Here is a 27,547-nt window from a genome sequence, read left to right on the forward strand (position 1 = left end):
TATTAAATTAGAGATGTAGGGGCGCCTGGGTGGCGCAGTCGGTTAAGCCTCCGACTTCAGCCAGGTCACGATCTCGCGGTCCGTGAGTTCGAGCCCCGCGTCAGGCTCCGGGCTGATGGCTCGGAGCCTGGAGCCTGTTTCCCATTCTGTGTCTCCCTCTCTCTGCCCCTCCCCCGTTCATGCTCTGTCTCTCTCTGTCCCAAAAATAAATAAACATTGAAAAAAAAAATTAAAAAAAAAAAGTTAGAGATGTAAATAGTAGAAAAATGGATAGTATGATTCACCAATAAGAAAACCAACAGCCCAATTTAAAAAATGGGCAAAATTTATGAACAGACACCTCACAAAGGAAGATATACAGATGGCAAATATATGTGTGAACAAGTGCTCAAAACCATGTCATTAGGGAATTGCAAAAAAACAGAACTATTTCTACACACCTGTTAGAATGGCCCAAATCTGGAACACTTATGACACCAGGTGCTAGTGACGCTACGGGGCAACAGGAACTCTCATTCACTGCTGATGGAAATGCAAAATGATACGACCACTTTGGAAGACAGTTTGGTAGTTTCTACAAACGTAGACAATCTTACACTTCTTTGTATTTAACAAAAGGAATTGAAAACATGTCCACACAAAAACCTGTATACAAGTGATTATACTATGGGAATGCAAACTGGTGCAGCCACTATGGAAAACAGTATGGAGTTTCCTCAAAAAATTAAAAATAGAACTATCCTATGACCCAGCAATTGCACTACTAGAATGAAATCTTGCCATTTGCAACTACATGGATGAAACTAGAGGGTATTATGGTAAGCGAAATTAGAGAAAGACAAATATCGTATGACTTCACTCATATGAGGACTTTGAGAGACAAAAAAGATGAACATAAGGGAAGGGAAGCAAAAAAATATATAAAAACAGGGATGGGGACAAAACAAGAGACTCTTAAATATGGAGAACAAACAGAGGGTTACTGGAGGGGTTGTGGGAGGGGGGATGGGCTAAATGGGTAAGGGGCATTAAGGAATCTACTTCTGAAACCATTGTTGCACCATGTGCTAACTTGGATGTAAATTTAAAAAAATGACTATACTAGCTTTATTCATAATTTCCAAAACTTGGAAGCAACTAAGATCTCTTTCAGTAGGTGAATGGGTAAACTATGGTACACCCAGACAATGAAATATTACTCAGCGTTAATAAGAAATGAGCTGTCAAATCACAAAAAAAGCATGGAGGTGGGGCACATGTGTGGCTCGGTCAGTTAAGCATCTGAATTCAGCTCAGGTCACGATCTCACGTTTCCTGAGTTCGATCCCCACGTCAGGCTCTGTGCTGACAGCTCGGAGCCTGGAGCCTGCTTATGATTCTGTGTCTCCTTCTTTCTCTGCCCGGCCCCCACTCGAGATCTGTTTCTGTCTCTGTCAAAAATAAACAAACATTAAAAAAAAGCATGGAAGAAACTTAAATGCGTGTTGCTAAGTGAAAGAAGCCAATCTGAAAAGGCTACATACTGTGTGATTCCAACTATATGACATTTTGGGAAAGGGAAAACTTTGCAGTAAGATCAGTGTTTGCTAGGGGTTATGGGGAGTGGGGAGAGAGCTGGAAAGGTGGAGCAGAGGATTTTTAGGGCAGAGAAACAATTCTGTATATTATACACGTCATTATACATTTGTCAAAACCTATGGAATGTTCAATAGAGTGAACCCTAATGTTAACTATGGACTTTAATAGTAATGTATCAATATTATTTAATTTTTTTAAAAGTTTATTTTTGAGAGAGAGAGAGAGAGAGAGAGAATCTGAAGAGAGCCCTGCACCATCAGCACGGAGCCTGACTGGGGGCTTGAACTCAGGAACCATGAAATCATGACCTGAGCTGAAGTCTGACACTTAACGGACTGAGCCACCCAGGCGCCCCTCATCAGTTATAATAAATGTACCACAGTAATGCAAATTATATCAGGGCTGTGTGTACACGCACGTGTATGTGTTTAAGGATAAAAGGTATATAGGAACTTTTGTCAATTTTTCTGTCAACTTAAAACTACTCTAAAAGAGAAGTCTATTTAGTTAAAAAAAAAACAAACAAACAACAAAAAACCAACCATGGCCATTTAAAACAAAAAAGGTCGGTAGTGGGGCGCCTGGGTGGCTCAGTCAGTTAAGCATCCGACTTTGGCTCAGGTCATGATCTTGCGGTCCGTGGGTTCAGGCCCCACGTCAGGCTCTGTGCTGACAGCTCAGAGCCTGGAGCCTGTTTCGGATTCTGTGTCTCCCTCTCTCTCTGACCCTCCCCCGTTCATGATCTGTCTCTTTCTGTCTCAAAAATAAATAAACATTAAAAAAAAAAAAAGGTCGGTAGTGTCCAATTACGTGCATTTTTTCATCAAGCACAGAAAGGGGACCAGAAGGGATGCACCCAACCTGCTAACATTCGGATTCAAAGGTGAATAAGACAGAGATCTGTACCCTTAGGAGGTGGGGAAACTCGATATTCCTGTACGACTTGAATTTTTTCAGCGAACGTAACAAATGGAAATTCGTTACTGTTTGACAGGTTTAGGGGGGAGTCACGGGGGGCTACATGTTTATAGACGCATCCCGAATAACGAAACTCCCCTGGTCAGGGTGTGCTAACTTGCGGGAGGGCACCCTGGAACCTCCGGGGCCCGGGCCCCTTCTCCCCAGCACAGCGGCCGACGTGGCGAGCCCGCGCTCTACCTGCACGTGCGTCGCCCACCGCCCTGCCGGACGCTGGCGACACCGCGCGCGCTCGCCGTACCACACTCGTCACACCCGACCCGCACCTGTTATGCGCCAGCGCTGCCGCCAGGCGGGGGACGGGGGCCCGGGGGTCCGGGGCCGCGCGGACAGGTGCGGGTGTCCAGGGTGCGCGGCGCCCCCGACCCCGCCTCCGGGCCGGGTCCTCTGCCCCGCCCGGCGCCAGGCCAAAACCTGCTCCCGCGCGGCGCCGCGCGCAGCCTGCCGACCGGAAGCCAGGGGGCGTGCCCAGATGGCACCCCCGCCCCCTACGCGAGGGCCAATCAACACTCGAGGCTCATTAATAGTGAACGCGCCGGCCCCGCCTCCGCCCCTCGCGGCACCGCCCGCCCGCGCAGACCTAGAGCGCGGCCGCGGACGAAGATGGCGACCGCCATGTACTTGGAGCACTACCTGGACAGTAAGCGTTCCTCGCGGCCCCCGAGCCCGGCGCCCGCACAGGGTACCCCCCTCACGGTTCCCCACGGACACCAGGCGCTGCGTGCGGACCCCGAGGACTCGTGGGGGTGGCGAGGGCAGTCCGGAGGCGGCGGGGGTGGCGGGGGCGCGCGCGGGGCGGGGCGGGGCCGCAAGGAGATGCGCGCGGGGGGCGCGGCGCAGGGTCCCACCGTCACGGCCGCGCCAATTCCAGGTGCGTCACGGAGGGGCGGGGCCGGTTGGCGTGGGGCGTGGCTTGCGTGTCACGGCCCCGCCCTTCCCATGCTAGGCCCCGCCCTTGCCCTCAGCGGCGTGCCGCCCTCCCGGCCCTCAGTCTCTCTTGGGAGAGGCCTAGCTCAGGGCCCCGCTCCGCCCTTCCCGACCCCCCTCCGCTGTCTTGGCCCCGTCCCCCGCCCCCGCTCCCACCCAGTTGACTGGCGCAGGTGGTTGAGCCCTGAGCTCGTATCCCCTCAGACGCTGGACCGGGCCTGGGCGGGGGGTGGGCGGGATTCCGGCCGTGTTTCTGTGCCTGCTCGTGCAGTGACCTGGGAGTTGGGGGAGACGATACTGGCTGGAGAGTGTCCTCGGGTGCCTGTGTTTCTGCGTGGCCGGGGACGGAGGAGGGGGACTCGCAGGTGTTCAGGGCAGTGATCGGCACCACGGGCAGACGTCGTTCTGTCCACATGTAGCACAGGTTGGAGCTTCCTAAGAACTCCTGAGCTGATGGTTATTGCCCTCATTTCACAGATGCAGGCTGCAGAGGCTAAGTAGCTTGTCAAGGTCATGCACTCTTGCTGGTCTGGCTCTGGCTAGGGGGTGGCCTGGCGGGAGGGGGTGGGCGGGGCTGGTGGAGGGGAGCTGGAGAGCTGTATTGCAGTGGGAATATACGCGGTCCCTGGTACCTGGCTGCTTGGGAACCCCACCTGCAGCTCTAGCAGGAGCAGTTGGAAGTGAACCGCTGCTCCGGGGGAGACGGTGGGGACCTCCCAGGCCAAGCGTGAGCGATGGCGGGCGGGGGGCGGTGTCCTAGGTGGGAGAGCACCCTGGAGGGGAGGAGGCTCTTGCCTGCAGCACTCATTACAGAACCACGATGAACTCATCTGCTGAACCTGTCTGCTGGGGCTTGCTCTTCTCTGTCCTGGTACCTTCCCAGTGGGCCCCATTTGGAGGGTTTGAGGATCGTGAGTTCCATCATGCTCTGGGCACCTGTGTGAAAGCTCAGGATGGACATGCCTACTTGCTTGTGTGCCAGGGAAGCAGACTCTGTCCTCCTTTTCCTGGAACTTACTTTCACATGGGGCAGACAGATTTTTTTTAAAAGCTCACAGCCGAAGAAGGGCCATGAAGGACCCCAGCAGGTTGCTAGAGCACTGAGGTGGCACTGTCCTGCAGAGCCCAGGGTAGGACAGAGCGGGGAGGTCCATGGGAGGGTGTGGTGAGCCTAGAGGCTGTGGAGGGAGTTTGTGCCATTGTCTGGCTGAGCTGGGCAGCTTTAGGCAGCAGCTTTGTAAAGACTGGATTTAGCCCTACAACAATCACTGTCAGCTGAAGACAGTGGAGGGGGTTAGGACTGAGCATGGGAGCCAGTTAGGGGCCTGTTGAGGCTGTGCAGGCAGGCTGGAAGGTTGTTTTGGAGTAGGAGGATTGCAGTGCAGAGGGGAAAGCAGTGTGGGGTGGGGTCCTCCGCCCACGCTGTTCAGCATGGTCTGTTTAACTTGGAAGTAATTAAACAAGCGAATGAAGAGCTCAGTGCCTCGGTTGTAGTAGCAGCCCTTCAGTTGCTCAGCAGCCCCGTGGTCAGTGCCTGATGTATTGTGTAGCCCGGAGAGACCATATCCATCCTTGCTTGATGTTCTACCCCGTGAATGGGTTTTCACAGTCAATGGGGGGGGGGGGAAGATCAAAGAGACCCCAGGGTTTCGGTCTTACTCACTGTGGTGAGGTATTGAGAGGGGAGGAGTGACTGGGGGGTGTGGGGTGGACAGTCACACGGGCCACTTCCCCACCTCTGCTCGCAGCTCCAGGATAAGTCCCTCTAATTTCTCCAGCTTCCAACAACATCTGAAGCCTGTGAGTCTATTATCAGTGTTTGGTACCCGTTCCCCAAAAGATACCTTAATCCTTTTCCTCCCCAAATCCTAACAGAAACAGGAAACGACGTGAGCTTATTTTTTGTAGATTTTAGGTATAAAGTCTGGAAGGCAGATTTTGTCCTGCTCCCGAGAAGTACATGTCTCTGTGTTTCAGGTATCGAGAACCTTCCTTGTGAGCTGCAGAGGAACTTCCAGCTCATGAGAGAGCTGGACCAGAGGACGGAAGGTGGGTCCAGGCCTTACAGTACAGCCGGCGGTGTGCTCTGACAATTGGGGAGAGGGGGCTCCAAGATACTGGGGTGGCACTGGTCTCCCAGGGGACCCAAGACAGTGGGGCTGCAGCCTAGCCTTAAACTTTGGGCATTCATTGTGTGGTGTCTTATGGAGTGTGCTGACACTTTAAAATTAGACTTAGGGGCGCCTGGTGGGGGCTCAGTCGGTTAAGCATCTGACTTTGGCTCAGGTCATGATCTCATGGCTTGTGAGTTCAAGCCCCGCATCAGGCTCTGTGCTAACAACTCAGAGTCTGGAGCTGCTTTGGATTCTGTGTCTTCCTCTCTCTGCCCCTCCCTCACTCACGCTTTGTCTCTCTCAAATATAAATAAAACATTAAAAAAATTATACTTAGTTTCTTGGGTTTTAACATACCTTCATGTAACACTTTTTTAAGTTAATTTATTTATTTAGAGAGAGCATGTGGGCGACTGGGGGAAGGGCAGAGAGAGAGAGAGACGGAGAGAGAGAATCCCAAGCAGGCTCTGCACTGTCAGCATGGAGCCTGATGCAAGGGTTGAACTCACAAATTGAGATTATGACCTGAGCCGAAATCAAGATTCAGTTGCTTAATTGACTGAGCCACCCAGGTGTCCCTTCATGTATCATTTTTATGACCATCATCTGTCTCTTGCAATAAGAATGTTTGTCATCTTTCTTTTCCTTTAAAAGACTTTATGTTTTTCGGGGCACTTGGGTGGCTCGGTCAGTTGAATGTCCGACTTTGGCTCAGGTGGTCATCTCATGGTTCGAGTGTTTGAGCCCTGCATCGGCCTTGGCTGTCAGCGCAGATCCTCTGTCTCCCTCTCCCTGCCCTTCCCGCCTCTCCCCAAAATAAAATGAAACATTAAAAAAATTATTTTTTGTTTTTAAACTGTGTGTATATAGTTTTAAAAGAGCACTTTCTGATGTTCTGGTGTTTAACTCCCTGTTTCTAAACATCATGTTTTTGCTATTTCTTACTTATCTCCCTTTTGCTTTGGGGTTTATTCTGTTACCGTGGAATATGAAGGTTTGCTTCCCCAGTTGCACCTGCCCAGCTCCTGCACTGCCCCCGCCCACCCAGCCACCTCCTGGTGTAGTGGGTTAGAATCTGAACCTGCAGTACAACAGGGATGGTGTTTCCTTCAGGACTCTTGACTGGGTGGTTTGCAGCTGGTCCATGTTACATGCTGTGCTTGTGTGACCTGTTTTGAATAACTTCTGTTTTTCTGGGAGTTCATAATTGCTTTGTTTTCTACATTTCATACATGTTCCACATTTTCCGTGTGTCTGTTACACTAGGTCATCTGCCATTTCTGAGTTTGCTCTCCAAACGCAGCCTTTTCCCCTGGGGCTTCCTGTCCTGCAGGCTATACCTGGGCTGCTTGTTTCTAGGCCTGCTGCACAGGCTCTGCCTCTGCTCATCTTCAAAGCAGGACCCTGAATGCTTTGTTGTAAACATCCTCTTTCTTGATCTGCTCCCTTGTTTCATTGCAGCCTTTCCTCCAGTAGTTTCCTGGAAAAGGGTACACGGGAAGGTAGATTTCTTATGATGTTATGTGTCTGAAAATGTGTTTGTTCTGGTCTCCTATTTGATGAACAGTTTGGCTGGGTATAGAATTCCACATTGACCATCTTTTCCCTCAGAATGTGGAAGGCACTGCTGCCTTGTCTCCCAGCTTCCACATTGCCCTTGAGAAATGTGATGCTGTTTGGATTCCTCATCCTTTATATATGTGGTCTTTTTCCTGTTTGGCAGCTTCTGCTGCTTCTTTGTCCTTGAGGTTTTGTGTTTTGTGGCAACGTACTTGGGTATGGGTGATTTTTCATTCATTGTGCCTGGCACAGTTTTGTAAGATCAGGATAGCTGTGGTTTTTTTTACTGAGGTACAGTCTCCCTACTAGCAAATACAAAGACTTTTTTTATTGTGAAATACGGCATTTACATCCAGGAATAAGCATATGTTTAGAAATTGTCTAACAAATACCAACTTACGAACCTCTGCCTAGATGGAGCAATGGAGCCTCTGGAGCCTGGGGCACGTGTAACCCTGCTGAGCATGCTACCCCTCCTCCCAAGGGGCTGGCACCCCGAGCTTTCCTCCTGCAACAGTAGGTTTCTCACCTCGCTAAACCGGAGATTTCAGAGTTGTATCAGTCCACCCCTAATTATCAGTGGAATCTCACGGTATGTTGTTCTCTGTGTCTGGCTTTTCTTTTTTTTTTTTAATTTTTTAAAAATGTTTGTTTATTTTTGAGAGAGATAGAGCATGAACAGAGAGAGGGAGACACAGAATCTGGAGCAGGCTCCAGGCTCTGAGCTGTCAGCACAGAAGCCGGATGCAGGGCTGGAACCACGAGCTGTGAGATCATGACCTGAGCCAAAGTTGGACACTTAACCGACTGAGCCACCCAGGTGCCCCTGTGTCTGGCTTTTCTTGCTCAGTGCCACCTTTTGTGGGATTAATACACATTGCTATGGGTGACAGCTGTGCTATTTGGTGCTGGGTAGCATTCCATGTGATTGGGCCACAGTTTATTGATCTGTCTTACTATAGATCGCACATTTGCCTTGTTTCCTGTTTTCTGCATTTTTGGGTGTTTTCCCATATGGATCCTAAATCTTTCGGGTGTGGACTTGAGGGCAGTAGGCAGGTTGTGGCTGAATGAGCACATAATTTGTTACTCAGGGGCGTTGAGAGTCGGTGGGGCCGGTATGTGTTCTCACCTGGACCACGGTTGTGCCCGGTTGTGCGCTGTAACTTCCTGGGTACGCTGCCCTGGCTGTGGTGTCTGTGCCCCCCCCCTCCCCCCCCCCGCCCCGCGCCAGGCTCCCTGCAGAAGGCTGTGCCCACTGTGCTCCTACCAGCAGTAATTCGGAGTTCGGTCAGCCACCGTCACTGGAACCGGCACTGCTGGGCTTGTTCTGGAACCCCCTGCGGGGACTAGCTTCTCCCCCATTTCCCCATCAGATAAGAAGGCAGAGATCGACATCCTGGCTGCGGAGTATATCTCCACGGTGAAGACGCTTTCTCCAGACCAGCGTGTGGAGCACCTGCAGAAGATCCAGAGCGCCTACAGCAAGTGTAAGGAGTACAGTGATGATAAGGTGCAGCTGGCCATGCAGACCTATGAGATGGTGAGGAGGGGTGGGCCCCGCCCTGTTCTGCGGGAAGAGGGGGTGGCGGGGGGGTGGGTGCTGCCCTGTCTGCCGGAAGGCACCCTCTGGGTGCCCCGACAAGTCCTTCTTTTGGACTGTGGCACGTGGCATTGGCTGAGTGTTGCGAGCCCGCCGGCTCCTTGTCGAGTCTTGGCAGCGTCTGTAGGTCTCTTCTGTGGGGCCGGGTAACTGTCTCATCCCCGAGCTTTGACCCCATTGCCCTCTCTCTCTTCTTTCTACCGTCTTGGTCTAAATACCTAAGGCATCGGAGGCATTTTCTGTGAGAACTTGTACTCTGAAATCTGTACGTTCTTCAGATTTTTATGTCTTCGCCCCCATTCCATTGCGTTTCACAGCCCTGTGTCTCATTACTGTCTGCCTTCATGGTTTTCCTGAGTGGCAGTTACTCTGTTGAGGTGTCAAAGCATGTGGGGACAAAGACCCCCACATAAACTGGGATGGTGGGCCTTGTTCTATAGCGCTCTGTTAATTGAAGACTCAACTGAATCCAAGAATGTACGTCCTGGTTGATTTCTAGTGTGTTTGTGATTCCTGAGATGTCCTGCTTCCATTTTTAAATGACTTGCGAGCATCCTTTTCTGTAGGTGGATAAACACATTCGAAGGCTCGATGCAGACCTGGCACGCTTCGAAGCAGACCTGAAGGACAAGATGGAGGGCAGTGACTTTGAAAGCTCCGGAGGACGAGGGTTAAAAAGCAAGTCTGTTAATTTTTCTTCATTTTGTTACCGTTACGTACGGAGTTTTGAAGAGTTTTGTCTGATAAATGTATTAGGAACATTATGGTAAATATCACGTTTGAGTAAATCTTGTCCTGCTTCAGTGAATTCTGTGCAGATAATTGGGGTGTTTATGGTCTTTCAGAAGGTCGAGGTCAGAAAGAAAAAAGAGGCTCCCGAGGTCGTGGCAGGAGGACCTCAGAAGAAGACACTCCAAAGAAAAAGAAGCATAAAGGAGGGTGAGAGGCTCTTTTCCTTGTCTCTTTCTCCCCAGAGGTTCCTTAGCGCTAGTATTTACTTAGCATCTAGGAGCACCAGTGGCCGCTAACAGCGAGGAGGCGCTCCCTGCGTGCCCGCTGTGGGTGCGGTTCCACCTGCGCTCGGCAGCCTGACGGGGCTCCTGGGGAGAGTGACCGGCCGAGGTTTTACAGCTGGTGTGCGGGGAGCCGGGTTCGCACAGGGCGGTGTGACTCCAAAACCCACGCTCTGAGCCCCTGTGTGTCCTGCCTTTTGAGTGACACTATAACATTTACCGACATTTCAGGCTGAGCCACACTTCAGCTAAATATATAGCTGTTCGTTGTTTTATGTATAAATATATATTTTGGATATATTCATCATTAAGTTGCATGACTGTATTTATTAAACAGATGTGTCATTTACCTTGAATTTCAGCATATTTCATTTAAAGCTTTCTCCCACCTGCTCCCCCCACCCCCCTCGCTCTTGTATTGCTTCACAGAAGTGACATTTAGACTCAGAGAAAACGGTAGAGAGCTGAGTAGCTTCTGGGGAGATGGTTCTGACGGTTACGGGGAGATCTCAGGACAGTCCATTCTTGACAAAAAACGGGAGAAGTTTTGGTTCTGTTTAAACTTTTATCTTAAGAAACACCCTGAATACCATCTTGCAGTAAATAAATGCAGAAGAAGCAGGTAGTTTAACAAATTCCTCTGAGGCACATCCTGGTCAGTGATTGACCTCAGCCAAAAGTGCTTTCATGGCTCTGTGGAAGCTGTAACCTCCTCCCTCTGCCCCGGGGACCTACGACCCAGACTTACGTGGTGTTTGTTTCCATTCTTTGTAGTTCTGTCCCGTGTGTGTGTTCCTGGATGCTGTAGTTTAACCTTATTTTTTTCCCTTTTATTTATTTGTTTATATTATTGTTTATTTTTGAGAGAGAGAGAACGCAAATGGGGGAGGGGCAGAGAGAGAGGGAGACACAGAATCCGAAACAGGCTCCAGGCGCTGAGCTGTCAGCACAGAGCCCAGTGCGGAGCTTGAACCCATGAACTGCGAGATCATGACTTTGAGCCAAAGTCGGACACTTAACTGCCTGAGCCACCCAGGCACCCTTTTATTTTTTTCTCTTTTAAGTTAACTTTATTAAGGAATGGTTTACATACAATAAAATACTTTAAGTTTACAGTTTAATGCTGTTTTCACTTTCAAGTTATGGAACTCTTCAACCTTTCTATTTCTTCTTGAGTCAGTTTTGGTAATCTGTGTCTTTCAAGGAATTGGTTGTTTCATATAAGTTGTCAGATTTATTGATACCAGGTTGGTCAGAATATTACATGATTGTCTTTCTGTTGTAGGATTTTGTACTGATGATTCCTCTTTCAGACCTAATATTGATAATTCATGTCTTCTCTCATTTTGTCTTGATCTTTTCAGAGAATTAGCTTTTGGTTTCATTGACTTTTTTTTTTTTTTTTAATGTTTTATTTATTTATTTTGGGAGAGGGTGCAAGCGAGGGAGGGGTGGAGAGAGAGGAGGAGAGAGAATCCCAAGCAGGCTCTGTGACATCAGTGCAGAGCCTGATGCGGGACTTGATCTCACAAAGCGTGAGATCATGACCTGAGCCAAAATCAAGAATTGGATGTTTGCGCCATCCAGGTGCTTCACGGTTTCATCGGTTTTTATATTTTCTCTGTTGTTTGTTTTCTTTGTCATTGATTTCCGCTTGTATTTTTATTTTTTCTTTCCTGCTCTTTGGATTTACTTTTCTTTTTCTGGCTTTTTAAGCTGGAAGTAACTAAGATCAGTGATTTTCATATTTTCCTTTTCTAATATAAGCACTTAAAGCTATAGTTTTTTTTTAAACTATTGTTAAGTCTAATTACTGTTAGCATGTCCCATAAATTTAGGTATGTTTTATTTTTATTTCCTTCAAAATATTTTAAAATTTCCTCTGATTTTTCTTTGACTTATATTTTATGTAGAAGTATGTTTTCAGCTTCCAAGTAATTTGGGATTTTCCAGGTAACTTTGTGATTTCAGTTTCTAATATTTCTGCTGTCATCAGAGAACACCGTATAATTGAAATTCTCTGAAGTCGATGAAGACTTGTGTTATGGTTTATGGTCCGGTCTTGCTGTACATTCCATATGCCCTTGAGAAGAATATCGTGTTTTCTGTTGGTGGCGGCATGTTCTGTAGCTGTTAGTCGGATAACTCGGTTGGCAGTTCTGTTGGTCTTCTGTGTCCTTCCTGACACTCTGTTTACTCACTTGATGAATTACGGAGACAAACATCTTACAGTCTCTAACTCAAGCTGTGGATTTGTCTGTTTCTTCTGTCAGCTTTGCTTCACATGTTTTGAAAGTCTGTTATTTGTTGGTACATATGCATTTAGTTTTTTCTAAAAATAACTGACTCTTCATTGTTATGAGATTTCCTCCTTTTTCCCTTGTAATATTCTTTGTTTTGAAGTCTACTGGTCTGATATTATGATAGTTATTCCATTTGTCTTATGATGAGTTTTCGCATGGTGTATCTTTTTCCTTTTTCATTCTTTTACTTTCAACACATTTATGCTTTTGTATTTATTTTTTATTTTATTCTTTTTAACTTTTTTTAACTTTTTATTTATTTTTGAAATAGAGTGTGAGTGGAGGAGGAGCAGAGAGAGGGAGACAACAGAATCTGAAGCAGACTCCAGGCTCTGAGCTGTCAGCACAGAGCCTCATGCGGGGCTCGAACTCACAAACCGTGAGATCATGACCTGAGCTGAAGTCGGACGCTTAACCGGCTGAGCCACCCAGGCGCCCCTATGCTTTTGTATTTAGAGTGGGTTTATTTTTTTAAGTTTATTTATTTATTTTGAGAGAGAGCACGAACAGGGGAGGAACTGAGAGAGAGAGAGAGAGAGAGAGAGAGAGAGAGAGAATCCCAAGCAGGTTTTGCACCATCAGCACAGAGTACAACACAGGGCTTGATTGCATGAACTATGAGATTGTGACCTGAGCAGAAATGAAGAGTTGGACACTCCACCGACTGAGCCACCCAGGCGCCCCTTCGAGTGGGTTTCCTGAAGGCAGCAAAGTTGAGTCTCGCTTTTTTTTTTTTTTATCTAGTCTGACAGTGTCTCCCTTTTCACTGCAATGTTTAGAGTACTCAGATTTAAATCATTACCCATATGATTGGATTTGAACTTACCTTCTGCTGGTAGTTGTCCGCTTGTGCGTCTCTTAGTTTAGTGTCTTCTTTTAGATTAATCATGTATTAGAAAATTTTATTTTAAAATCTTTATCTATTTTTGAGAGAGACAGAGTGCGAGTGGAGGAGGAATAGAGGGAGAGGGAGACGCAGACTCCAAAGCAGGCTCCAGGCTCTGAGCCATCAGCACAGAGCCGCACGCAGGGCCTGAACTCATGAACTGTGAGATCATGACCTGAGCCGAAGTTGGACGCTCAACCGACTGAGCCACCCAGGTGCTCCATATGTATTTTTTTTGAGTACATGTTTTGGTATTCTGTTTTAAGGACTGTTCTAGTGTGTCTTCCCGGTTTATTGACTTACCACAGTGAACTTCTAATGATATTACCCTGTTTTGTGTGTAACGTAAGAACCCACACGAGTTGTTTTTCCTCGTGCCTTCTGTGCCATCGTCAAAAGTTCTGCTTCTACACGTGATAATTTGCCTCACAACATATTGTTGTTATTTTACGTCTAAACCACTGATTATGTTAAACAGACTATAAAACACGAGGAAGGGTTTTATTGTCACTCCATGTACATACCGTTTCCGCTGCCTGTATTTCTTTACAGACGTGAGGATTTCCCTCTGCTGTCGTCTCTCTCCTGCTAAAGAACTGCCTTCAGTGTTGTTCTACACTGTGGGTCTGCTGATGCTGAGGTGTTTTCTCAAAATTTTCTTGTCTGGAAATGTCTATTTTATCTCTTTTTTTTAAGGATATTTCTGTTGGACTCAGAATTTTAGTTGACTTTTCCCAGCACTAAAGATATTTCCTTCCCTGGTATCCTCTATCTTGCACGGATTCTGATGAGAAAGGCTTTTCTTTGATCTTCTGAATGTACGTGGCTTTATTTGTTTTTGCTGCTTCTAAGATTTCCATTCGGCAATTTGATTTTTAACAACTTAATTATGGTCTGTCCCGGTGTGGATCTTTTGTATATATTTGGCTTAGACCTCATTGAGAACTTCTTGGAACTATTGGTTTGTAGTTTGTATGAAATTGGGAAAATTTTCAGACGTTCTTCAGACAGTTCTGCTTCCCTTTTGGCTTTTTATGGACCTTCAATTACATGTATGCTAGCATGATGTTTTCCCGCAGTTCACTGAGGCTCAGCTCGTTTGTGGTTGTCGGTGGTGGTGGGTTTTTTTCTCAACGTTTTTCTTCCTATGCTTCTGTTTGGATAGTTTCTATTACTTTGTCTTCAGGTCTTTTCTTCTTCCTTAGTGTCTAACTTAATCTTCTTTTAGTGAATCTTTCATTTAAGAGATTTTTTTTTGTAAAGAAGTTCTATTTACACCGTATTTATTTAGGTACTATTCAACGGTTCCCTTATTACATTTATGTTTTCCTTTCTTTTTGAGCATACGCATTTATGATAGCTTTCTGAAAGATCTTCTTTTCTGATTCTGTCATTTCCAGGGATTTTTTCTTTCTTTTTTAAAAAACCTATTTATTGGGACACCTGGGTGCTCAGTTGGTTGCGTGTCTGACTCTTGATTTCAGCTCAGGTCATGCTCTCAGGGTTGTGGGATAGAGCCCCGTGTTGGGCTCCGTGCTGAGAGTAGAGCTTGCTCGAGGTTCTCTCTCTCTCTCCTTCTCTGCCCTTCTCTTCTCATGCTCTTTCTCTCTAAAATGAAAAAAGAAAAGAAAAGCATGCTAAAAATCCCCCAGTTTATCAAGGCATGAGTGAGGTACAAAAAGCTGTCCATGCGTAATGCGTAGTCTGTTTCTGACTCATTTTTCTCCTGGTTGAAGTCACATTTTCCTACTTCTTCACACATCTAGTGATTTTTTATGGGATGATGGACAATGTGAATGTGTGTTGTTGAGTGTCCAGATTTTGTTGTCTTCGTTCAACAGGTATTGAATTTATTTTCCAATTTTTTGGTCAATAGTTTAATTACCTGTGGATCAGCTTGATCCTTTGCAGGCACATGTTTAACCTTTGTAAAAAAAAAAAAAAAATCCGTTTTTCTTAATGTTTATTTATTTATTTTATTTGAGAGACACGGAGTGCGAGCAGGGGAGGGGCAGAGAGAGAGGGAGACACAGAATCTGAAACAGGCTCCAGGCTCCGAGCTGTCAGCACAGAGCCTGATGCGGGGCTTGAACCCATGAACCGTGAGATCGTGACCTGAACCCAAGTCGGACGCTTAACCGACTAAGCCACTCAGGTGCTCCAAAAACCCTCTCTTCTTAAAGGGCTACATGGTAAATATTTTAGGCTTATAGGCCATGTTGTCTTTGCTGTGACCACTCAGTTCTGCTATTTTATATCAAAAGCATCCACAGAAAATATGTGGCTGTGTTTCAATAAAACTTTATTTACAGAAACAGACCACCAATGCCTAGGTTAGGGTAGCCTTACTGTAGGGTTGGTTAAGCCGTACTGCTGAGGTATAGCCCTTCTGGGTTCTCTTCTGAATGCTGTTTGTGTTTAGTGAGGTCTCTCCTTGCTGGCCGCGTGGAGCGAGTGTGACGAGCCTGTGTGTGAGCTCTGGCGAGTTCAGCTCCCAGCCGCCCTGTACCCTCTGCCAGGACTCAGGGACTCTCACCTGTGCACAGCTTAGTTTTTTGCTGAAAACTTAAAGGGGTCCCTCTGCAGATCTCGGGAGCACATTCTCTTACTTCCTCCTTTCTAGCAACCTGCCACCAAATGCCAGCAGCCTTGCCCTCCTGGAACTTTGGTTTTTCCCTCAGTTCTAGACCTCCATGCTGCGTTTGGTTTTCGTCTCGGTGGACTGGAGTGTGGGAAGTGCCTCCAGCAGGAAGCCGACACGATTGCAGGGCTCGCCTCGGTTACCTTCTCTCGGGCCGCCGTCCTGTGCTGCCCGCGGTCAGCGTCTGAAGAGCTGTCGCATGTTTCGTCTGGTTTTCTCCCTGTTCACGGTGGGGGGCACGTTTGGTGCCTGTTGTTATATCCTGGTCAGAAACGGAAGGTTTTTTCTTTTCTCCTTTAGACGAGCCCTGTAGTGTCTCTCACGCATCAGTTTTTCTCCGTCCCTTTCCTTTCTTCACAGCTTTCCTTCTGCGGAGCCCAGACTGTGTGACTCCCGGCGTTTCCTGGAGTCTAGATCTCGCTGACAGATGTCAGTACATCCTCTCTCGGCATCATCATGGGGGGTCGCCTCCCGTGCTCGGTGGATTTGTTCCATCTGTGACCGGGGGCGCTTTCGCGTGTCCTCCCGCTTGCACCAGCGTTCTGGAGGTCTGGTGGGGCACCTGAGGCTGGGCCGCAAACACGGCCCGCAGACGGGATCGAAAGGGCCCGGCCCTTGGTGGGTCTCCTTCGACTGGCTGACATATGAGCGGTCAGGCCGAGTCAGTTCCGGGTGGACGAGACCAGCAGCAGGACGTCTCGTACGTGGCGTTCTCCATTCTCGAACACCCTTTGATTCCTTTTTGTACAGATTTTAGTTCCTCTTTGGAGAGTCTCCCTGTTTGCAGTCACGTTATTCAGATTTTCTTTGTAACAGCTGCTTCAAGCCCTTGTCTGCTCATTTGCACTTCGGGTCATTTGTGGCTCTGCTTCTATTAGCTTTTTCGTGATTTTCACTCACGTTTTCCTGCTCTTTTTCCCGTCCTGTAGTTTTTTTTGTTGTCTGTCTGACTTTAGGTATAAGAGGAACCCGGAGGGTGAGATTTCTGCCGTTCCCCAGAAGGAGTTCATTTTGCTCTCAGTCCAGGCAAATGGAGCAGGCTGGAGGCCGGCGGCCGCTCTACCTGGGCCCTGTCCCCTGTCCCCTCTGATGTCAAAGGTCTCACGATGGAAGACCCCCCCCCCCCCCAGTTCTCAGTGGGGGACCCAGGGTTTATTTCCCCCTCCTGAAAGGCGCCTGTGTGGCTAGTCCGCGCCCTGGCTTTCCTTTCTTGTCTCCTGCCTGTGTTGCTCCTGGGGTTGGCGGAGGTGTGGAGGACGGGCCGCTGTACAGAGGCGGGCCCCTCCCCCGAGAATATGGCTCAGCGCTCAGCCTTTCTGCCGCTCTGCCACTCTGCAGCCTCTGTGCCGCCCCCAGGTTCAGCGAATGACTGTGGGGTCACGGCTGCCCCACGTATAGAGCTCTCACGTGTCGGTGGCCGTGCCGGCTCTGTGTGGCCCCCAGAGGGCGGGCAGCCCTCGGCTAAGCCCGGGACACAGATGGCCTGCCCACTTGGCCACTGCCCTTCCCTTGGCCTTAGGGCGTCTGGGCCTTGTCACGCCACAGCTTTCCGGTGTCTGGAAAATGTGGTTTTAGCAACTTGTTGGGTTTGGTTTTTTGACTCGTGGCGGCAGGGCTCCGAGTCTTCCTGCTCCACGCTGCTCAGAACCGAAAGGCGTGGTGGCCTTTTCTGGAGACAGCAGGCGCTCTCGTTGGCCGCCTCCCCACGGGTCCCTCACAGGGAACGAGGCCCCAGCTCTCAGGCGCGGTTAGAGCTTCCCTGGCGGGGGTACACCCGCCTGTGCCGCAGACCTCACGGTGACGCACGAGTCTCGCCGCCACCTGTGTGGACACACTTGAGATGGCTGGGCGCGTGGCTTTTCCCTCGGCAGAGCCGTGACGGCGTGTGCGTTGCTGACCGCCGTCTGATGGCGCCGAGGAGGCGGGTAGCCGGCCCTTTGTGCTGGGCTGGCTGCAGAGGAGGAGCGGGGCACGTCGGGTGGCGACCTGTGCAGAGCGCCTGGGCGGGTCCGGCCGGGCCCGGCCCGTCCGTGCGAATCCCTTCTCGGGCCCCCGAGCAGCACTGTACGGAGGTCAGGACGGGCCACGGGGGCCGCTGACGTGAGGGGTGTGTGAGGGGCACCGGGCCTGCCCTGAAGTCTGGCTCTGATTCGTGCTTGGAAAGCACATCGGGCAGTTGGCGGTTTAGGCACGGGAGGGGGGATCCCTGGCAGTGCCTGGTGAGGGATGCCTGCGATGTCCCGGGAAATCGGCTCGGAGGACACTTGTTGTGCCCAGTAGTGTCGGAGTGAGGTGGCCAGCACGGCCGATACGGGGTCTCCAGCCTGCCTGGCAGGTGGGAAAGACCTCCTGGCAGCGCTCCACCTGCCCACCCCAGAGCCCCCTCAGGTGAGACCGGAGAGGAGGTGCCCAGGGGCGATCCCAGGCCTCCTCGCCGGTTGGGTGGCGCCCTTGAGCCTGGGGGACAGGTGCTCAGGTCAGATGTCAGCTCGTGGTGTGAGAGCTCAGTCCAGCTTCGCAAGCAGAACACACAGGGCAGCCGAAGTGCGGTCGGCACACGGAAGGCGCGTGCCCTGGGGCGTTTGGGGTGACCCCACTGCAGGTTGGCACCGGTCCTTCAGGTGAGTCTCGGGGAGGAAACCCCACCGATCCAGCAGGGGGTGAGACACGGTGTCAGAGGCCAGCTTGAGAAATCGAGGTTTGGCGGAAAACAGAGGAAACCACGTCCTAGTCTGGAGAGTTGCCTGAAACGTTTTGAAAGCATGTGGACGGGACACCTTTTTGATGCGCACGGATTTCAGATAAACAGAGAAAGTCCTGCCTGTTCCCAGAGACAGAGAGCAGGTCACTTACAAAGAGAAGAGGCTTAGACAGGCCTTGGGGCCCTCACGGGCAGCACTGCCTCCAGCGAGCAGCACTCAGGCCAGAGGCGGCACTGGCAAAGAGGACACTGTCGCTGGGGGGGTGGGGGGGGCTGGTAGGGAGGACAGTGCCGTGGGGGGGGTGGTAGGGAGGACAGCGCTGTGGGGGGGCCGGTAGGGAGGACAGTGCTATGGGGGGACGGTAGGGAGGACAGCGCCGTGGGGGGGCCGGTAGGGAGGACAGTGCTATGGGGGGCCGGTAGGGAGGACAGCGCTATGGGGGGGCGGTAGGGAGGACAGCGCCGTGGGGGGGGCGGTAGGGAGGACAGTGCTATCTGCAGGGGGCAGTGTGGCGTGCACAGCTGGCTCTGGGTATCTGATGGCAGAGGCACAGAGTGTCCTTAGACGGGCAGTATGGGACAAAGGGGTCGGTGGTTGCCTTTGGGAACCGGACTCTTGGTCGGCGTGTGGAAACGTGGTCTGCCACGGCTTCGCGGCATCCCTGTCACCAAGTTCCTGGTGTGAACTTGTGGTGTTTCCGTAGCAGGTATACCCCTGAGTCACATGTGTGTTCTTGATTCTGCAGGGTGAGATAGGGAAGATTGCCTTTCTGTGCTAGTAGGAGCGTACTGTCTACACTGCCCCGTAGCTGGTAGGTTTGTTTGAAAGCTGCCGAAACACGTAGAAGCCTGAACCCCCAGCCCTCCCTGCTCTAAGGCAGGTGAACGCTTGCTCCGGCTCTCACATCTGCTTGGCTGCAGAGCTGTGGGCCACTGACACGGAGGGGAGTACGGGCCGGCCGGACTCTGGCCGGTGGGGGGGGGGGGGGGGGGGAGTGAGGGGGATAGGCCCCAGCCGGCATGGAGGGGAGCACGGGCCGGCCGGACTCTGGCCGGGGGTGCTGTGGGGAGTGGGGGGGATAGGCCCCAGCTGACACAGAGGGGAGTGAGGGGGATAGGCCCCAGCTGACACAGAGGGGAGCACGGGCAGGCCGGACTCTGGCCGGGCCACTGGTTAGTGACCAAGGGGGGCTGCGGAAGGTGGGGGGCGACAGGCCCACTTCAGGGGAGTGGGCAGTTGACAGCGGCACATGGTCAGGAGCGGCCCCACTGGGGGGTGGGCAGTAGGGGGCTGGAGGGGCTCCCTAGACCTACTGCTCCAGGGATGGGAAGGGCAGCTGGTGGTTTGTAGGTTTTGGGGTGAAGGTGCTGTGAGCATGTGTGGGGTGGAGGTCTGGCACCAGGTGTGCTGGGTTGGGTTGGGGTCCAGGATTCTCAGGTGTCGTCAGCTGGTGGCTGGTGAGTAGGGGTGTTTGCCTGCCCCCAGGGGAGAGGGCCCCTGAGAGGCTGGGGATGGGGGGACTTGGGGCGGGGTGGGCGGGGAGCCCAGGGAGCAGGTTGGAGGCAGGAGACAGGGATGGATTCACGACCCCAGAGTGGGTAGTGAGTGCGTCCCCTCACGCCCTCTGGGGTGCCTCTGTGCCCCATCTTGTCTGGTATGAAGGGGCTGGTCCGTTCTCCCCCCACACCTGCTGCTCACTGCTGTGGTTTCCCCGCAGGTCTGAGTTCACCGACACCATCTTGTCCGTGCACCCCTCTGACGTGCTGGACATGCCCGTGGACCCAAATGAGCCCACCTACTGCCTGTGCCACCAGGTGTCCTACGGGGAGATGATAGGCTGTGACAACCCGGACGTGAGTGTGGGCGCCGTGCACGGGCCTCGGGCAGGGCCCTGCACCCAGGGCCGGGGGTGCGGGGGTGCCGGGGGGGAGGGCACATGGAGTCCTGACTGCAGCTCTCCCCTCTGCCTTGCAGTGTCCTATCGAGTGGTTTCACTTCGCCTGCGTGGATCTGACCACGAAACCCAAAGGAAAATGGTCAGTATGGGCTCTGCTCGGCCTCTCCCTGCCTGTGGGGCGTCATGAGTGCTGCCCCCACCAGGCCCAGGCTGTGGCCACAGGCACTCCGCGGGTCCTGCTTTCTGGGGCTGAGCTGGTAGAGGGACATCTGCGCCCCTCGCCTGGGTCCGGTCTCTCAGGATGTTTGCATGGTGCTGCCCTATTTTTGTTAAGCTTCTAAGGAACAGCTATTCGGAAGCTTTTGATTGAGGTAGAAACTGTGAAACGAGTTCTTTCCCGGGGAGATTTGGGGAAAGACAAAGAGCACAAGCATTAAATCCGAACCTGGGTGAGGCCGGTGACCTGCCATGGGGCTTGTGTTCACCTGGGGAGGGGTGCAGGGTGCGGGGGCAGCTTCTGTCCCTGGTCCGTGTGCCCGCTGGTGGCTTCGGTGTCGTTCCCGAGAGTTAATTTAAGGAAAAAGCGGGTTTTATTTACCCGTGGGTGAAGTGGGTCTCAGTTCTAAAATGCAGGCTCGGAGATTGTCCTCCGTGTTCGCGTGTGTGTGGATGGGGGGTGGTGACAGACCCCTGAAGGACAGGCTGTGCTGTCCCCAGGGCTCAGTGGGCAGTGGCTGAGGGGGTGCTCACGTGCCTGGCCCCATGTGCATCCCGGCCCCGGGTCGCCTCAGGAAGTCTGAGCAGTGACTGCGCAGCCCTTGACCGTGCTCTGCAGCTGGGGCACGGGCACCCGGGTGGGGGGGCTGCGGGCCTCCTGCTGGGGCGGGGGGCAGGGACATGTGATTCGGGTTCCGATGTGGGTTTGAGTTGTTGGTGGAACTTCCGGGTGGAAGAGTCAGTGGGCATTGGAAGACGGTTTTGCCTCTTGGGAGGGTCGAGCGGCAGGGGGTCTGTGCCCCGTGGGCAGAGGCGGGGAGGCAGGGTGGGGCTCCCCCCTGTTGTCTAACTCAGGGTTTCTCTGGGGTCTTTCCAGAATCACAAAGTGTTCAGGCTTCTTCCCTATTAAGTGAGATTTTTTCTGACATGTTCTTGCGGCACGAGCCTGCGTGAGTGCATTTGCCGCTGGAGGCTTGCTTCCTCGGGGGCAGGGCCGGGGGCGCGCTCAGTGCTCGCTCACTGGCACAGACCCGACACTGGGGAACGGGGCGACCGGGGGCCTGGGGGGGCACAGTCACGTGCATCGGGAGCAGCTGGAAGGTCCCCTGGTGTCACTGACAGCTGCCGTGGTCCAGGTGTGACTGGGAGCGGCCCCCGGTGTCTGAGGCGCTGAGCCTGCCTGCCCAGGGTCCCCGGGGAGCACTCGCCAACCATGCGGGTTCCAGGGCCCTCTCGGCCTGCCCCACCTGCTGGAGCGCGCTGGTTCATCCTCCGCCGCGCTTGGTCTGCCGATGTGACTGTGACTGTGGGTGTCGCCTCCACTTTGGTCCCCGGTGGCCACGTTGTCTCACAGGGAGGGCCAAGAAACTGGGTCAAGAGGCGTATTCGTTTGTATAGACAGTCTTGCTCGTTGACTCGTTTCTGTCACCTTGGAAACACACGCTGGCCACAGCGACTTGCTGGGGGTCTCCCCTTGCCGGGGCGTCCTGTGGGAGAGCCGTGTGCTCTCTGCCAGCGTGGTTTCGGTGACACGGCCACCGTCCCTGGAGACCCGGGGGGTGGGGTGGGCCTCCTCACGCACAGGGTCGATCACCGTGCCTCTCTCCTCAGGTTCTGTCCGCGGTGCGTTCAGGAGAGGAGGAGGAGGAAGTGAGGCTGCTACCTGGGCTGGAAGAGCGAGTTAATGTATTCCTTCCTTCGTGTTGCAATATTTTCTCTTCATTTTAAAACTACCTTGTTTTGAATGATACTTAACAACTCAGTGGCCAGTTGTAAGTCTGGGTATTTCCTGAGACAAGCAAGAATCCACCTGAGCCCTGTTTGCACGAGGAGCGATCTCACAGGGACTTGCCACAGTGACTTCATTCTCCAGACTTCTCGTACGGGGCCCGGCCCCGGGCACGGCAGGTGCACCGAGTGGCCGAGCCTTCCACGGGCCGGTGCGGTGGGGACCTTCCCACCCGCTGCACTGCCGTCGCTCTGCAGCTGGGGTGTGAGCCTGTGTGGTCCGACCGTCCCGGCGCCACCGTGGCACATCTGTCCCCGCAAGGCGTGCGCCCGGAAGCTGGCGAGGCGTTGCTGGAAGGCGTCCTCCGTGTCTCGGTGACCTGCCTGGGACGGTGGGGCTGTCCCTGGAGCGGGAGGGCCCCGCCGCACTGTGCGCTGCCTTGTTCGTCTGGACTCCCAGTTCCCTCCGTGAGGGCTTTACCTGCTGGAGTGAACGGCCCGTCATCAGCAGGCGGGCTGTCGTTGCCGTGAGCCGCCCGTGAGACGCCTGACCGACGGCTGGTGTGCCGTCGCTCTGGGAATCCCTGATGTTTTACTGTGAAGCTGGAACTGTCGTAACAGCGCGAAGATGGCAGTCTGCGTGCACGTGAGGCGAGTCCGGTCTGGTGAGGCCTGGCTGATTTTAAACCTGCCGTGTTGCACACTGGTAAGCAGCTCACGTCCGAGGGGACCACGGTTACGTGAGGCCACCTGTGAGTCTGCGCCGCGGCGGTTCTGGAATGAGGCTGGGAAACCGGAGCGCGTTTTCCCTTCAGTCTGCACTCACCAAACCAGTTTTGAACCGTCGTTCTGGTAACAGTTGGGGGAAGTCGCGTACCTCCGGTTGAGGTCCGTCTGTGGTGGTGTGCGGCATGACTTCTGGGAGCATCTGTGGACCCCGAGACCCCACAGCACCCACTTAGAGGGCTCCGAGGAGGCCCGAAGGGAGAGCCGGTCTCTGTCCTGGAGGCATGAGAAGAAACGCAGGAGGCAGAGTCGAGATGGGAAGTTCCTAGGTGAACAGGAGTCTCCTCTTTATCAGGAGGCCTTCTGGAACAGTGCCCCGCTTCCTCCGATGGCTTGTTCACTGCACGTGTCCTCCTATTTCTAGTATGTCAGCAAGGCCAGGAGATGCCACGTAGAGAATCTCGGGGAGCCGTGTCGTGCATGGCCGCCTCGCGCCAGCTCAGCTTGTCGTCCCTAGGTGAGCGCTGACTGTTAGCTTTGACGTGAGCGTCCAGCCGGGACCTGCGTCCGTGGTTCTCGGAGGGTCAGCCCACAGCAGACGGGCCGTCCTGTGTCCTTCCTGGAGCAGGCCGAGTGGCGGGACTTGCTTCCAGGCGACTGCAGGTGGGGTCAGCTCGGCATGTGCGCCCCGGGCTGCGTGGGGAGGGTAGGGGGTCGCCGGGCCTGGCAGGCTTTCCCAGAACCGATGCCTTCCTGCTTCTCCGAAAGAAGGGGTGGGGGCTTCGGGTTGAGCGCCGGCCCGCACGAGCCCCTCAGTCTCCACTGCAGCCAAAACCGAGGCTCGTCTGTATTTAGGAACTTAGCTTTTTGTTAACACAGGTGTTTAAAGATTGTGGGGAATAAATTGTGGAAAATTGTCTGCTTCACTCTTTTACCAGTTTTTGTGGAGAGGGTAGGTAAGTACAGTGAGTTTGTGGTGATTCTTTGGAAGCTAGTTGAATATTTGCACTGCCTCTCAGAACACTCGCGGCCGCTGCCATCGCGGAAAGACGGGTGACCGTGGACATAGGCCGATGGCTGGTTGGGTACACTCGATGCCTGGTTTCCGGGGCCTCGAGCATGACAGGAGAGATGGCCGACTTCCATATGAAGCTTATGTGTAAAGTCTGATGGCGTCTCTGCTGTCACCTCTTTAGGTTTCTGTGCCTACCTGTTTCTGGTGTTTACTTTTGTCAGTTACATTGATATCTCCAAAATAACACACGTTTAGCTTTGGAGAAAACAGAAGACATGAGTGGATTAGGAAGATTCCCTGGAATGCTGTTTGGGTCAAGACCGATCGGTTGTCCTTCCCAACTGTGAACAACACTCTGCAAGTCAGAACGACACTCGACAGCAGCGCTTTGCTTGGGGAAGAATGTTCTGCCACCTAGCGTGGCCCTGGTCCTGAGGACTGCTGCTTGAGGCCAGCCGCCTTCATCCTGGGGTGATTCCTACCAGACCCCGTCTGCCTCCCAGGCGCTGGATCAGACCCAGAGGGGGCTGCAGAGCCCTGTTCCTTGGGTTGAGGGGGTCCAGGCTGGGCCCAGCGGTCCCTCTTGCAGCTGTATCTGAGCCAAGGGTGCGGGCCCTCCGCGGCCTCAGGGTTTCCGTGTAAGGGAAGGAGTACCTTGTTTGAGGAGAATCTGCACATTCTTCATTCTCAGTGCTAGATTATCAGTCAGCAGCTCGACAGGACAGCCTCTCATTTTCCCACAGGAGGACACATGCTGCACTTATAAACTGAACCCCAACCCTCCCCCCCCCCCCCCGCCCCCGCCATCTGTGGCTGCGCTGGTGGAGCTGCTGGCTGGGGTGAGCATCCCCACTGCACAGGCTGGGGCCCTGAGCGAGTGGATATGAAATGGGACTGGCCAGGGTCACGGGAGCCTGGTGGCTTCGAGTCTGCCCAGGGCAGCAAATGCTGAAGACACAGCCACAGGAATGCTGGCGGTTTGCTGGGCTGCGTGGGGACACTGGGCAGCTGGCGGTTTGCTGGGCTGCGGACGACACTGGGCAGCTGGGTGCCAGTCCTGTCCCCGGGCGGCCATGCGGCTCTGCCTCATAGACTTGGGGCTGGCAGCCGTTGACAGGGAAGGCTTCGAGCTGTCACGCTGTCCGAACAGCAGCCCCCCCCCCCCCCCCCCCCCCCCCCCCCCCGCCGTGTGGCCGGAGCCGGAATAGACACTTAATCATGGGCCTTGGAGACTGAAGGTTTTCCTCAATTGCTAGTGAGCCGTGGCTGGTCTTCGCTACCTGTGCTGAGAGGAATTTTAAAACAGGAAGCCTAAGAAAAACGTTCTCATTCAGGAGAGAAGTCTATGAAGTTTCTTTCTTTCTACAAATGTATTTTGTGGTGTTCACTTTGACCACATTTCATCCAAAAAGATGATGCAGCTTTAACATGAATGTTACATTTTATTTTCAAGGAATTATCTATGTCCCCTTTGTAAAGGAAAGATAATATTGTAAATCTTTTTATTAAATAATGTAAAGATGTATATCTGTATTTTTGGATCATGTTATAGATTATGGATATATTGTTTAATAAATAAAGTATTTTTTGGAATAAACATTTGAGGATGAGTCATTCCAGGAAATGTGAAAACTTCTACGTTGTGGCCAGAGATGGTAAGTGTATTCTCCGTGGAATTTTTTTTTTTTTTTGAGAGAGATAACACAAATGGGGGGAGGGGGGCAGAGAGAGAGAGAGAATCCCAAGCAGAGTCCCTGCTGTCAATGCAGAGCCTGATGCAGGGCTCGAGCTCACGAACTATGAGATCATGACATGAGCCAAAGCTGGACGCTCAACCGACTGAGCCACCCAGGCACCCCTCCGTAGAATTTTAAAGGGATGGGCAGTGAATGGGAGCAGAGGAGTTTCCCTGGCCACGGGCCTGGGCAGGACCCTGGGCCTCAGCTGTTACGTGGTGTCAGAAGCTGATCCCTAAGCTCACAAGAAATGTCAGTGTAGAATACTTGGAGTGGCTATTTCATAGAAGCATAAAGCACTTTCTCTGGAACAGAAGGCTTGCCTTTGAGATCTGCATAGATGTCAAGACCCCTTTGGGAACTAAATAGTTCTTAGGACATTTCCTTGAGAGTTAATGGTCAGGGCACCGAAACCTAGCTTGGTCACCATGATGGAGAGGCACAGCCTCTCCGCACACCCAGAGTCCTTGCTTGAGGGGAGCATCAGATTCTGGAGGAAGGGCCTGGAATGCTGCCACGTCCATGGATTTCCTTTGGGCACTCCTAAAGGAACTTGCAGCCACCTGTTGTGGTGACTGCCTAGGAGAAGGGAACACCAGTGTTTCTGGGTCGGGGTGGTAATCTTCACTGGCTCTGAATTGTTACTAAGTCTCAGAGGTCCGGGAGGGCTACCTTGATAAGTGGTGACACTTGTCTGAGTGGGTCCACAGATCCCTGTGGTTATCGTCCCAGGACCTGAATGTGCCATGCAAAGAGACTTGAGAACTGGCAGGACTCCCACACGGATTCCACACTGACCTTGGAGTAAGGGCCGTCATGGTAGGGACGGGCAGGTGGAAGTCTCTGGAACGTCGTCTCCCTGGTCAGGACGGCAATCCAAAGGCAGCATCCTCGATGAGAGGGTACAGTGGTGGTGTCCTTAGCACACCTGTAAGGAGGCGGGCAGGTTGTAAGGAGTATGGTTGATTGAAGACACAGGTGGTGCACCCAGATGCGGCATTGCTGCCGCTGCCCTCTCGGCGCGTGGCATGCCGTCACTGACCTGGCAAGTGCTTGTTCTCTGCCAGTTTGCAAGGCCACCAGGATCCACTCTGTGGCAAAGCCAGCTGTGCACCTTAGGGTTCTGTGAACACCCGCCCTACAGACACGTGGGCCGGACGTCTTCGTGATCTTACCCTTCCCCAGAACATGCCGCCGTCTGCTCTGCCATTGGCATATGGAATTGGATGAGCCCGACAACCAGTGGAGATGCCTCAGTAGGATGGCTGGGAGCCAGGGGGGTGCGTGGGGGATGAGCCCCACCCTGGTACCAGGTACTGTGTCAGGAAGGCAGAAGCCACTTCAGTGACGGTGACGGGACGATGGTTGCAGGAGGGGGCTACCACTCCTAAGTCTGGGGGTTTCTGGGGTTGGCAGCTTGGAGGAGGGGCACTGATTAGGACTCAGAGCCCTGAGGAGGGCGGGCTGCTCAGCTGGCGGGTAAGATGTTTGGGAAGGGGTGCCCCTCGGAGCCGGGACTCCTGTCCCAGGACAGGGTCTTGCTCAGCTGGCCTGGCCACCCCTGAGGGAATTTGGTGAGGCTGGGACCTGGCGCCAGGCTGCTGGGGTGATGCTGCAGGGAGCATCCATCAGGCCAGGAGCTTCCTCTTCCTCCCCCCCCACTGCCATTGTCTTTTCTCAGGTGCCCTGGCCTAACGGGCCCCACAGACCAGTGGTCAAAGGGCATGTCAGAGCTGGGTGGCAGGCAGAAACCTGGAGGGGTTGTAAGAGGCAGCCGCCAGGCCAGGCTGCCACCACTTCCCTGCCTGGGTGTGGTTTTCCGGTCCCCCAGCCCCAGTGCGGTCCCTCCGAGGTCGCCTCACTTGAGTCCCAGGCCTGGGCCTTTGTTCAGGAAAATGTTCAGGCTGTGTGTGCGCAGGCAGCT

General features: G+C 52.7%; 1 protein-coding gene across 1 annotated transcript; it reads left to right on the forward strand.

The window, feature by feature from the left end:
• Positions 1–3,103: 3,103 nt before the first annotated feature.
• On the forward strand, positions 3,104–25,484 carry ING5 (inhibitor of growth family member 5). Its single transcript, XM_030325419.1, has 8 exons — positions 3,104–3,196; positions 5,461–5,532; positions 8,534–8,700; positions 9,327–9,438; positions 9,606–9,699; positions 20,023–20,158; positions 20,280–20,341; positions 22,030–25,484. Exons 1-8 carry the CDS (start codon positions 3,160–3,162, stop codon positions 22,070–22,072), a joined length of 723 nt encoding a protein of 240 aa, XP_030181279.1. The 5' UTR covers positions 3,104–3,159; the 3' UTR covers positions 22,073–25,484.
• The last annotated feature ends 2,063 nt before the right edge of the window (positions 25,485–27,547 follow it).

Source organism: Lynx canadensis, chromosome C1 (genome assembly GCF_007474595.2).
Source record: "Lynx canadensis isolate LIC74 chromosome C1, mLynCan4.pri.v2, whole genome shotgun sequence".
NCBI lineage: Eukaryota > Metazoa > Chordata > Mammalia > Carnivora > Felidae > Lynx > Lynx canadensis.

Coding starts and splice junctions, on each gene's coding strand:
- ING5 (XM_030325419.1), top strand. CDS start 3,160: ATGGCGACCGCCATGTACTTGGAGCACTACCTGGACA. Junction 3,197..5,460: donor CTTGGAGCACTACCTGGACA/GTAAGCGTTCCT, acceptor TCTGTGTTTCAG/GTATCGAGAACCTTCCTTGT. Junction 20,159..20,279: donor TAGGCTGTGACAACCCGGAC/GTGAGTGTGGGC, acceptor TCTGCCTTGCAG/TGTCCTATCGAGTGGTTTCA.